This window comes from Archocentrus centrarchus, chromosome 11 (assembly GCF_007364275.1).
Source record: "Archocentrus centrarchus isolate MPI-CPG fArcCen1 chromosome 11, fArcCen1, whole genome shotgun sequence".
Taxonomy (NCBI): Eukaryota; Metazoa; Chordata; class Actinopteri; order Cichliformes; family Cichlidae; genus Archocentrus; species Archocentrus centrarchus.
The window spans coordinates 20679210-20692313 of NC_044356.1; the positions used below are offsets into that span (position 1 = coordinate 20679210).

Consider the following 13104-nt stretch of genomic DNA (forward strand, 5'->3'; position numbering starts at 1 on the left):
CAGCATTCGCTACAGGTTCAGCTTCAGTGCAGCAGATCAACATTACCTGTGGTGTGGTGTATAACATCAGAACACAGCAAAACATTAGACACAAGAAAAAAACTGAACTCTGTGCATACACACTGTGCTACTCAGAGATGCTGGCTTGGTTACATACTCACTGTTAAGCCTGAATTAGTCTTTAAGTAGCTGAAGTTGCAGTAACTTTCACCACCACCAGGGTCTGATACTTTAATTAAACCCAACAAGCTAAATGACTGATATGTATATAAAACATACACCTATGGTGTCATCTTTTTGTTGTTGTTAAACAATATTCGTGATGTAGTATCATTTAAATAGCTGAAAATCAACAGAAAGGTGGTAGAAAGTTGTTTCCTGAAAATTAAATATCGCTGTACCCTGCTGGTACTGCAAGTTACTGCAACGTCCTGCTTCAGTAACATCTCATTGTGCTCATAGTGTAAAAGGTTTTTTGTGTGGTAACCTGTTGTTTATGGGTAGGTAAGCATTTCTAGGCACTGCAGCTCAAATCTTTCAGCTTTCAACATTCACATTGCATTTTTGCTAGGAAAGGCTTTTTTCTAGTTATTTTTTATTATTTTAATATGTGTGGAAATAGTAGATGTGTAGGATTCATTTCATTGTTTAGTAAAATAAGTTTAAATGTTCAGTACTAAATAATAAGTAAAAAATTTTTTTGATCACAACTTTACCTTGTTTAAAAAAACTTATTCAGTAACATTGAAAATTCATTGTACATTCCCTATATGGCAGTGATTGTCAAATCCAGGCCTCGTGGCCCAGTGTTCTGCAGGTTTTAGATGTGTCCCTGATCCAACACACCTGAATCAAATATAGAAGTCATTAGCAGGCCTCTGGAGAACTTGACTGCATACTGAGGAGGTAATTCAGCCATTTGATTCAGGTGTGTTGGATCAGGGACACATCTAAAACCTGCAGAACACTGGGCCACGAGGCCTGGATTTGAGAATCACTGCTATATGGGAATGTGTTGTCAATACAAAGAATGGCAGTAAGAAACAGTTTTAAATAGCTCTATGTATCATTATTATCACTTTGACCTTCAGATCAATCTATTGATTTTGAAGGTGAGGTCAGAGTTCAAATGTGATATATTTTAAATTTTTACATGGTACTTTATATATGTTGATAATACATACCACATTTGTAAGAATCATGGTTATAAGGCTTTATGTTCATTTTTGACCAATAAATCATTAAGTTGACCTTGAAGACCTTGATGGATGTAAGTCAAATTTTAATGGATTGTTAATATGATCCCACTCTACACCCCTACACAGTTTTATCAGAATTCATTCAAAACTTTTTGAACTCTCGTGTTCACAGACAGAATGACATGCACACAATCGCTTCCAAAAACATAACTTCTTTAGTAGAGGTAATGAATCTGCAGGTGCTACTGCGTTGACCATAGAGGCAGCTGTGAGGTAGAGCTAACTGAAAGATGGCTCTGTCCTCCCGGTCCAAAATGTGAACATTGGCATCCTGGAAAGAGTGTCCTTTATCCTTTAGGTGCAGATGCACAGCTGAGTCCTGTCCTGTCTTGTCAAGGTGGCTCTTCTATGCTTTTTTGGAGTGGCTGTTTGGTTTCTCCAATGTAGGGGTCCAAGCACTCCTGTACAGCATACACTCTATTGCTTAGCTTATGTTTGGAAGTTTTGTCCTTGGGATGAGCCAGGTTTTGTCTTAGGATGTGAATAGGTTTGAAATACACTGGGATGTCATGACTGGAGATCAATAGTGGATCAATAGCCACCTCCAAAGGGGACAGAGAAGTGCAATCTGACCTTTTTCTTTTAGCCCTTTTGCATAAAAAAAAAAAAAAAGTTTAATCTGAACAGTCTTCAAGTGGGGTGGGGTTCAAAAACTGAAAAAGGTTAATACTGTGCTTCTTACTAAATGTGCAGGACAATTACTAAATAGCTTGTTGAATTTAAGGTAGAGTCATGGTAAAAAAAAAGTAGCAGTCCTGTAAAAGTACCAGCTAGGTGCTGAAAAATCAAATGCACTAAATGTATTCACCTCTATAAAAGCAGACGTTTTAGCAATTTGCATTCATTGGGGCATTCAAATGTGTGGTAATACAATTCCACAATCTTCCCAGGAGTGTACATACCAGCAAATTCACCCCAAAGTCAGACCATGCAATGCTCAGAGAAACTGCAAAAAAACCCAAGAGCTGCATCTCAAACTCTATAGGCCTTAGTTAGCATGTTAAATGTTAAAGTTCATGACACTACAACTACAAAAAGACTGAACAGGTGTGGCTTGTTTGGAAGGGTTGCCAGGAACTCTTTAAAAAGAACATGGCAGCACAGCTTAGGTTTGCCAAGTTGCATCTGAACAAACCACAAGACATCTGCAACTGTGTCCTTTGTACAGTTGAGACCAGGGTGGAATTTGGCCATAATGCACAGAGCCACGTTTGGTGAAAACCCAAAAATGTATCAGCATAAAACACTTTATAGCAGCTGTCAAGCATGGTGGTGGAGGGGGTGATGATTTCTGTTTATTTTGCAGCCACAGGTCCTGGGCACCTTGCAGTCACTGTGTGGACCATGAACTCCTCTATCAATCAAAGTATTCTAGAGTCAAACATGAGGCCATCGGTCCAACAGGACAATGATCAGAAACATAGCAGGAACTCTACAACAGAATTACTGAAAAAGAAAAGAATGGAGGTGCTGCAATGTCCCAGTCAAAGTCCAGATCTCAACCTGATGCTGTGGTGGGATCTTAAGAGAACTGTGCATAAACAAATGCCTGCACATCTCAATGAACGGATCCAATGTTGTAAAGACGAGTGGGCCAAAAATTCCTCCACAAGAATGTGAGGGACTGATAAAGTCATACAGAAAACATTTAGTTCAAGTTATTGCTGCTAAATGTGGTTTTACAAGCTGTTGAATCACAGAAAGTACTCAGTTTTTCACATGGCTGCATAGAGTCCTGGAAAACCTTTTTTTTTTTACATGATTGCATATAATGAAACTGGCTGGAAATCCAGAGGTGCTACTCGAGGTGTTGCTGATGCAGCTCTGCCTATTATCAGCAGTTCCTCCTTTGTTTGTGTGAGAGTTAGTGGCATTTCTCTTTGGTGCTGTGCATGTTTTCAAGCTTGTTTGTTCTAGAAAAAAAAAACCCCTAATCTGTGTAACACTCAGACGTTATTCTACCAACCTCTTCTACGTAAATGCTCTTGGTGTAAAGAGGAGAAAACAATGTATCAAACTACAAGCAAACAAACCTAAACCTACAAACTCACATTCAGTAATATGACACAAGGGCAAAGCCACAGTGCTGAAGCACATACGTGCTCCACTCCTATCTACATAGTCATCTTCATCACAAAGAATAACATCTGTTTCCTAGGCAACTCAGACATCTGAGCATATGGCAGAGTGTAGAATATGACTCTTAAAACAAATGAAACATGGCACCCTAAAAATACACAGTAAAGAGTGGGTGTCCTTCTTTTAGAAAGTAAACACAGACATTACTCAGACAGAAAGGGTGCAGGGAGGGGAGGGAGGGCTGGGGGCAGAGGAAAGGTGCTGACATGGGTGAGGGTGGATAGAGGAGCCACGTGGTGAGTGAGGTTGGATTAAAAGAAGGAGGGTTCTTTTGAACAGAATAACTGAAGGCATGCAGCGGTTTGGCGAATGGGAGATGTAGGTCTGGAAGAGGAGGGGGAGGAATGAGGGGGTGGGGTTAAGAAGATATATGATGTGGTATCAGGGTTTGTCCAAGGCATGAGCCCTATCTTTCACATGGCCACCCAGCTGTGTAAACAGCCTATGACTGGTTGCTGGCTAAAGGGTCCAGCCAATGGGAGGGGAAGCTGTAGCAGAAGGTAGGACAAGTGAACCAATGAGTCAGCTTCAGGGTGTGGAGAGATTCAGAGTGACACAATGAAGACTAGGCACATAGGTCAGGAGTTAAACACATCTTCCTTACTCCCTCTGTCTCCCTTTGACTCCCCTCCCTCTCAGATTTTCAAATTCAAATTAGCTTTATTGGCATTCCATGAAAAGCACTGCAGAAGCATGATGTTTATAGGACTCTAGGTTTACAATGTAGGCAAAGTTATTCCACGCACATGACGTCCATGTACTCCTTGTATGAGCAATCAAACCACAAATTCAATAATAACTTTCTGCCTCTGCCGGGCAGCAGGTAAAAAACAGAGTTTCTCAGCATGGCTGTGTATTAAATCACTGTTGAGAAAACAAGCAATGAAACGGTTCAGTAGAAGAAAACCCAAAGAAGAGACATGGAGAGAGAACGAAAGAAACAGCGCGAGAGAGAGGTGTCTAGTTTCAGATTTACAGGGGTGGTGGGCGAAATTTGGCCGTGCTCTTACAGCACACAGAGGACAGAGCCAGAGGAGGAGGAGTAGGAAGACAGATTTACATGGTGAGAACAGCTATGGCTCCTCGGGAGCAGCAAATCGAACACATGCTGCTCTCTGGTGATCTCTGTATTTAAAAACTAATAAATGAAAGCCATCTCGGTGTAAAAATACGACACAGCAATGTCAGCCTCAGTCACGTGACTTGATGAAATTTGTGACTTATTCACTGATATGAAATAATGTTCTTTTTAGCGTTCCTCCTTACATTTACTGTAGTATTATGTTGATTTGTGGGACCATAATCCATTAGGATTAAGTGTCGAGATGCTCTTTCTGCTGCAAATGCAGCTTATAAATTGCAGTGCGAGGCTGCATTTGGATATTTGGGGCCAAGTAACTGTTAATTCACTCAGTACAAACTCCATGTTGATTTCATAAATGCTCCAAAATTCATGACACGGTTATACCTTCATTAAAAAGCCACCTTCCTTAACTGAGCATCCAGACTTTGTGGAAAGGATCTGGTTTAAAACTCAGTTTGTATCTGTTAAACTTGACTGTTTACTTCCATAAACATTTAGTCACACCACAAACTATCATTAATTTCGTCCTGTGTAACCAGTAATAACAGAGCAGAGCAGGAAATGAACCATGATGAGTGTCTGTGTGAAGGTCTGCCCTGACTCACACTAAGTTGGGATAAACCCCTATAGGTGTGTGTGTGTGTGTGTTTGTGTGTGTCCCTGTGTGTTTGTGTGCCTCTTTTGGGGTTTTACTCCTTATTTAAGACCAATATTTACAAAGTAGCCCCAGGGTGAGATTACCTCATATTCTCCCGCCCAGCTGTGCTTTCTCAGCGTTTCCACCACAACCAGAGGAATGTCTCATCATGTTTATCTGCCTGCCAGGAAAACACAGAATGAGAGGAAGAAGAGGCAGCAGAGGGAGATGGTGAAGTACGCTTAGGTGGGAGTGTGTATACAAGACAGATACTTGTACATTCACACTCTTGGGAATAATCAATGAATAATTGTATGGGAATGCATAAAGAACTTCAAATAGAAGAAAAAAAAAAAAACAGTGAGCATGCGCTTGATGTAAGTGATAAGGAAGCATGTTGACTCAACCAGGAGCACAGTCAATATGCTACTGGAAGTTTACCAGTGTTGCCATTACACTATTGGTGTTTATTTTCATGATACAAATCAAAATGCCTGCTGTGAATTAGGGAGACCTGAACTAATATTGAGCATAAAATGAATCAATTCAAACAAGTGCAGCAGTGTGTAAAAGTCTTGAGCCACCCCTCATTTGTTTGTATTTTGCTAGGAAAATGGGAAATAGGTGCAGCAATTTATTTATAAACATACTGAAACATACATGAAAATGCAGTATATAAAGCAAAAAACAGAGTTTGTACAATTATAACAAATTTGAAAGTCAATGTTTGGTTTGACCACCTCTATTCTTCAGCACAGCCTGAACTCTCTTAGGCAGCTTTCTTTCAGTAGTCTTCAGGAATAGTTCTCCAGGCTTCTTGAAGGATATTCGGAGTTCTTCTTTGGAGGTTGGCTGCCTTTTGTTCTGTTCTCGGTCAAGATGATAATCAATAATGCTGAGGTCCGGGGTCTGGGGAGGCCAATACATGACAGTTAGTGCTCCATTTTGCATTTTTCTATTCGGGTATGCCTTATGTTTGGGATCTCTGTCATTCTGAAAAATGAAGCCACTGCTAATCAGATGCTTTTCAGATAGTGTTGCATGGTGGATTAAAAATCTGATGTACTTTTATGCATTCACGTTTCCAACAATTTTGACAAGATCTCCAACACCACAGGCTGAAATGCAGCCTCAAAACCATGACAGAGCCTCCACTGTGTTTTACAGATGGCTGTAGACACTCACTGTTGTCCCTCTCTCCTGAATTCCCTCCTATACACTGATGAAGATTTGAACCACAAATTTCAACTTTAGATTCATCACTACATCAGACATGTTGCCACTGAATCAGCTTAAAGCTGTGGTTCACAATTTTGTGGTATTCAGTCCAGTTCTTGTGTAATTTGGCATACCTCAGCCTTTTCTCCCCATTTCCCTTCCTCAAGAATGGCTTCCTGACAGCCACCCTTCCACTGCGAGCATTTCTGATGAGGCTTCAACAAACAGTAGTTTCTTAAGGGCATGAACTTCAGGCACTGTTCATCTGCTGTTGGTATTTTTTTTTTTTTTTTTAGACCTGCCACTTCTTTTTTGTCCTTCTCTTGCAGCACACATGCCAAGTTTTTTATCTAATAGCTCTTTGGGAACCACCTTGTTGCTGTAAAACTGCAATTTTATGCTGGTCAAACTATGTTATCTTTGGCATTTTTTACAGATTCAGCTAAAGGAATGAGAACAAATGATGCATTTTTGTGGCTGGCTGCTAGTAAAGAAAGGACCTAAAAATACAGTTTAAAATTGGTTCTTCACCATGTTGTGCATCACGTATAGACACAAGACTGGCTCATCCCTTGAGTTAGGTGCCTTTTTATGCTTGGGTGACATTTAGGTCAGTGGCTTAACAAACAGTCCAGGATTCGACTGAAAGAGAGTGAGAAGGCAGCCAATGTCCAAAGAAGAACTTCAGAAACCCTGGAGAACTATTGCTCAAGACCACTTTAAAAATTACAAGAAAGTCTGGCTCCCTGGAAGCAAAATATAAAGAAATGAGGGGTGGGTCAAGACTTTTGCACAGTACTGTAGTTCTTAGGTCTTTCAAACATAATCACTGCACAGACTACTGCTTAAATCCCAAACTACCAAGATAAGCTACACTTCTGGGATCCACAGTAAAACCCAACTTTCCAAGATGGACAAAGAAAGAGAACTTGTTGAAGATGAATTCGTTTTTACATAATTCATACAATGTGTTTTGAAAGGCTGATAAATGAAATGTCTCTGAAACAGCTTGTCAGCATGTGAGTGGGCTGCAAAACCACTGAATTCAGCAACTTTCAGAATAGCACATTCACCTGCTTACACCACACTAAATCTTGTTGCATATGCAGGTGACTCATCCTGCTGGCAATTCATTCATGAGGTACAATAGTAAAATGGTAAATGGACTGTACTTATATAGCACTTTTCTATTGAATTTGAACACTCAAAGTGCAGATCGGAAAGTGTCCTCTCGGTCTTTGTGACTGGTTAAGGTAATGGCGTATTAAACTGAAAAACTTTACTTGGATGTGCCATTTAAGTGGCCATTCACATACACACAAACACTGAAAATGGTTCCCACCCTCACACAAATAGGGGTAAAGTAAAGTTCATTCTGTTCATGTAAGTACTTATCAATATAAATGTAGCCCCTAGGTATAACGATTAAACGCAAGGTTACTTTACTGATTTGAAATCCATATATGCTGTCAGGCAATAAAGGTACAATATTTACACCATTTCCTCTAGATTTTAAGCTGCAGTCTTGGAGGACAGTCTAAGTTTGCAACAAGAAATTAGATTAAATATTAATTTTATTCTTGGAATTTAGGGTATTGCTGTTTATTTATTTAAGTTAATTGAGTGCAATCTCAGAAAATTCATTCTGTTTTGAATCATAATCACAGCAAGGAGCTTCTGGCTTTGAATCTTCCAGCCTTTCTTCTCCCTAGCAGCTGAGCTTTTTCCAGGGTTTCCTCCTATAACCATAAGATACAGTATGCATGTTAAGGCAATGTGTAAAGGTGAGCATAAAACTGATGAGTACCGAGCTTTTTCAAAATATCCAGTATACTATGATTACATTAAGGTCATAATATTATCAACTGAGGCAAAAACAAACAAACAAAAAACTTACAAACCACAGTTGTGCAGTGCAGTACTTTGTGTATGAGATAATTGGAGTTACCTCATTGTAACTACCTCAAGGTGTTGAGAATGAAATGTTTTGGGCACAAGATGCAATGATGAGATGTACATGGCTCAACATTTCTCAAAAATGTGCAGAAAAGCTGTCCAAACAACTGCCTCCTGCAAAACATGAGCATGATGGGGAAACCACATAAAATGTTTGTAAGTACAACTAGACGTTCTCTTTGGAGGATTAAAGCCCACAGTTATATCACTGGGTCTCTCATCAGTCCCTGCGGTATGGACACTGTCCTGCCATGGGAACGGACAGTTATTTGCTTTAATTTGCAACAGAAAAGCTTGTGGTGTGTAGTGACTGTTAGAGAATGTTCTGTTTGGTCTTCTCCTGGCTGGTTTAAGTGATAAAAGTGTCATTATTTAGCCTCTGAGGCAAAGGAGAGAGTGCAAACAGGACTGTGTGACCCTCTGTCAAGAGCCCCGTCCTTCAGATGATCATTAAAAGCCTCCAGGAGGACACCACATCAACTGGCAGGGCCGTCCAGCTTCTTCTTGGCCTTTTTAAGCCTCTCTCATCCCAGTCACCGGCCGTCTGACGGAGAAATAGACTCAATTTAGAGTAAGAGGGGACATGAAAGATGTCGCGCTGTGAGGTGGTATAGGCGACTTATTAAACAGCAGGAAAAGCCCTTGGACTTGAGCCCAATAGGATCTAACCCTGTAGTGCACTGACCGGATTTGGAGAAAAGTTGGATTTATTTGATTGGGTGCTTTGGACTCTGTGTCTGGTGAACGGTTTTAGCTGTTCTAAGAACGCTGATTGGAGTCAGTTTCTTGACTGAACAACAGACAAATAAAAGAAACACTTTCACTCAAACTGCAGCTCACTGAAGATGGAGATGCAGGACCGCTTTATTGACTCCACGTTAATGAATTTTGTCAGTGACATGAACCTTATGGAGTGTCCACAAAAATATGCTTTAGCACCAAAGCAGCAGGTGGATGATACTCCATCAGGTCCAACCAGCCAGACGCGGTTAAACGACTCTTCCTGGAGCCAGGAAGTGGAGGACGATGTGCGCACTGCTCCGTTGATGATGGGCTCGCCGAGATACTACAGCCGCGGTGCCCGCGGGAATGCAAAGTCCAAGCGGAGGAGGATCATCACCGTGGTCCAGCGGCAGGCGGCTAATGTGCGGGAAAGAAAGCGAATGTTCAGTCTGAATGAGGCATTTGACGAGCTAAGGAGAAAAGTTCCTACATTCGCATACGAGAAGAGGCTGTCCCGTATCGAGACGCTGCGTCTGGCCATCGTCTACATCTCCTTCATGATGGACCTGCTGGAGAACACCTGAGAACAGTTCGAAGTGAACTTTATTTTACGGAGACTGGACTAGACTGGGTGCGCCACTTAACTCACCAAAGACACAGACATAGAATAAATGAACTGCTGACTTTCAGATTTACCTTTCAGACTGTCATAGGCCGTGTACGGAATAACAAGACGGATTCTTTTAAGAAATGTCAGACTTTTTTTTTTTGCAACAGTTAAAAAGATGTTGGGAAAACTGGCTACATCAGTGAGAACAAATATTTCATTTATGCTTAAAAATAAAAGTAAACTCTAAAGTCAATGTTTGTGTTCTTTGCTTTAGAATGCCATGACAAAGAAACCAACATGAAATTTAATTCTGACTAATATGACTAGTTATAGGACCACAAAATGCCGGATTAAATTGACAGTTACGTGCAGTGTTAATTTGGGAGTGTTAGAGTGCATCAGATCTATTTTAAAGGAATAAATATCTGACATTGTGGCCTTTAATGCATCCCTTCAGAAAAGATATACGCTGAATCCCGACATGTTTAAGGATGCTCTTATGCAGCACTGAAGCTGTGTGTGGTTTTCAGCACCGTGGAGAGCTACAGAGCCGCGCGACTCACCTGGCCACTGAAAGGGTGTGGCAACAAAAGCAGCTTGAGGTTTTCCTCACACAGAAGCGAGAACAAATAAAGAAGGGTTATTTGCCCTTGAACGCCTATCCTTCTAACGACTTTAAAACGGATCTGAATCACAATCCAAGACCCACGGCATGAAGCTGCAGATTATCTTTGTCACTGAGGTGTAAATTGAGTTATTCATGGAGGTGAGATGGAGGTAACTGAGTGACAAAACCCCACCCACCTCAGATAACCTCTTCCAGTCTCCAGATTGACAGAAGACAGATTCCCTAGCTGTTTAGTGGAGGGGGAGGATAGGGGGCGGTCAATGCTGTCTTCACATGATACAAGGTCTGGGCCGCTGTGGTCCTCTTGTGTGATTCTCCTTCATCAGAAGTGAGGCTTCTCGGTGGGTAATTCACACACAGACCACCTCCAAAGTTGCCAGGTTTAGTTTCAGCCACATGAAGAGGTATTTTTTTCTGCATCGGGATATTAGGTCATAGCAAGCGCAGGCCACAGAGCTGGGTGGTCATGTGTGCGTGTTTAGGTTTTGTGTGAGCCAGCGAGGGTCTTTTTTCTTTCTCTTCCGTCTATCTTATCAACTTCTGTATTTGCGTTGTGCTCTAGCCGAACACCGCCTTCAGCGTCCCCGCTGTGGATCCGCCCTGAGCTCGGGCAGTCTTTTAAACCTGAGCCGCTGTGCCGTGATCCCTGCGGGAGTCAGACCCATTTAAGTGCATACCTCAACCGCGAGGCCGTTGACGGGAAATAAACACCTAGGTCTGCTGGAGCAGCGACCTCCTGCTGTGACAGCCTCCTGTGTTTTCAGTGGGTCTGATGTTTTTCACACGCCATTCCTGCTCCCTTCTGAAACGCCTGCACAGAGAAACACCTAGGGCCTAAAACTAGAGGAAGATCCGTGTGCCCGTGGCTCTGAATTATTTTCAGTAAGGGAAAAAAATGAAATTTCCACACACGACGAGGCAGTAGTACTTGAAAAAATGGCCAAAAAACTGTTGGGCGAATTTCATTTGTAAGTTTTATTTCAAACAGTGGATAAAGGCTGCGCTGCGGATTTCGGGAACCAAAGGGGGAACAAAGTTATTCACACTTTTTAAAATGCAACTAAATATGAAATTGCACAATAGCAGGTCTTCCCTCAAAACTGAGGGGGGAAAAAGCCTGGACACGAATTGAGGCTTGCTCTGATTTCTTGTAAAAGAATTCTTCTCGCTCTGTTTAATTTGCAGTAAATCCAAAGGGAAAAAATACAGCATTGTGCTTTTGGGGAAGAAATAAATTGGGAATTGGGTTGGGGTGGGGTAGAGAGAAAGAATTTATCCCTAAGACAGGTCTTAAGTGTTTGCACAAAACTACATGATCCAATAGCAAACACCGCCCACACTTCATCCTTCCAGTCTTGAATAAAGAAGACTCCATGTCTCAATTGCTAATATTATAGCTAGAACTCTCCTTTTCTGTGGTATTGTGTTACAAGCCCTCCTCACCCAATCACAGCGAGCCCCAAAAATCCTCCTGCCTGCTCCCCGCTATAAGAGCTCGGGTCGTCCCAGTCTGGCAGACACCTCTCCCTTTCTGTGGCGCGCGAGATTTACCGTAATACCAACTCACACCCCGCCGCGGGCCACACTCCTGTTACCTGTCGTGTTTGTTGACGTTGTAACCACTACAGTGGATTTGGGTCAAGGGTTGTAACGGTTCAACGGGACACAGAAAGCATTTCTAAAAAGACGATGCGGGAAGACGATTCCTCCCCAATGGATAGCGCTGGCAACAGCGAGGAGGAGACCGACCGCCAGCTGCCGCGGAGAGGCGCGAGGAAAAGGCGGACGGTACGGAGGAGCACGGACGAAGAGGAGGAGGGAGCCGTGGAGAGCCCCTGTCCCGGGAAAAAGAAATGCAGAAAGAGCGGCGACGGAGAGGGAGGTAGCACCGGGAGCGGCGGCAGCGAGGCCAGCAGTAGCCCCGCGCGCTCATTCGACGATCTACAGACGCAGCGCGTGATGGCCAACATCCGCGAGCGGCAACGAACGCAGTCCCTCAACGAGGCATTCACCTCGTTACGTAAGATCATTCCCACCCTACCCTCTGACAAACTCAGCAAGATCCAGACCCTGAAGTTGGCAGCCCGGTACATTGACTTCCTTTGCCAAGTTCTACAGAGTGACGAGCTGGACGCGCGAGGGACCAGCTGCAGCTACGTGGCGCATGAGCGCCTGAGCTATGCGTTCTCAGTCTGGAGGATGGGGGGCGCGTGGTCCTTGTCTACTACGTCCCACTAGCAGTGCTGCTGCTGGTGACACAGCACGGTAGGCTGAGCTCCTTTCACTTTTCATCCTGCAAGTACTCAAGCTGTGCCAAAATATTCCTATGCGCATTTTACGCACAGGTCCAAGATAAACAACTAATACAGTTAGAATCTTCCAGTAGTTCACTGTAGTATTTCTATAGCACCCACTTAAACCCCCTCTAATATTTATTAGGCTTGTTTATTTTCATTATGAAAAAGGTGCATAGGTGCCCACGGAAGCTACAGAAACACTAAGTATACGCATACAGGCCCAAGTTATCACCAAATCCAAGCTTCTTGTTCATATTGCTCACCCAAGCCCATAACTAATTCATGTCATTGCACACATAGGCGACATGTATTAGCGTCAGTTTATTTCTTCCTTTTGATGTTTTTTAACCCAAGTATTTCTTCCACAGATTACCCAGACTGAAGAACCAGTGGATCAGGCAAACTCTTCGGATAGAATAAAACAGGCCAAACACACCTGGGCCCCAGTCTCAGCTGCTGTGCTTCAGGCCTCAGAGGAAAGCAGCCTTTTCATATTTCCCTTAGCACAGACTGAAATGTTTGCAAGGGAGCACTTAGGACAGACAGGACGGAT

The 13104-nt window shown here is 42.6% G+C and overlaps 2 protein-coding genes across 2 annotated transcripts; both read left to right on the plus strand.

Moving 5' to 3' along the window:
* The first annotated feature begins 9138 nt into the window (after window positions 1-9138).
* Window positions 9139-9606, plus strand: LOC115788716 (fer3-like protein). The gene has a single exon (XM_030741858.1). The coding sequence runs from the start codon at window positions 9139-9141 to the stop codon at window positions 9598-9600; it is 462 nt and encodes a 153-aa protein (XP_030597718.1). The 3' UTR covers window positions 9601-9606.
* A 2175-nt stretch (window positions 9607-11781) lies between these two features.
* On the plus strand, window positions 11782-13094 carry LOC115788438 (twist-related protein-like). Its single transcript, XM_030741460.1, has 2 exons — window positions 11782-12519; window positions 12920-13094. Exon 1 carries the CDS (start codon window positions 11944-11946, stop codon window positions 12490-12492), a length of 549 nt encoding a protein of 182 aa, XP_030597320.1. The 5' UTR covers window positions 11782-11943; the 3' UTR covers window positions 12493-12519; window positions 12920-13094.
* The last annotated feature ends 10 nt before the right edge of the window (window positions 13095-13104 follow it).

Bases quoted from the DNA above. Each gene is read 5' to 3' on its own strand.
- LOC115788716 (XM_030741858.1), top strand. From the start codon at position 9,139: ATGGAGATGCAGGACCGCTTTATTGACTCCACGTTAATGAATTTTGTC.
- LOC115788438 (XM_030741460.1), top strand. From the start codon at position 11,944: ATGCGGGAAGACGATTCCTCCCCAATGGATAGCGCTGGCAACAGCGAG.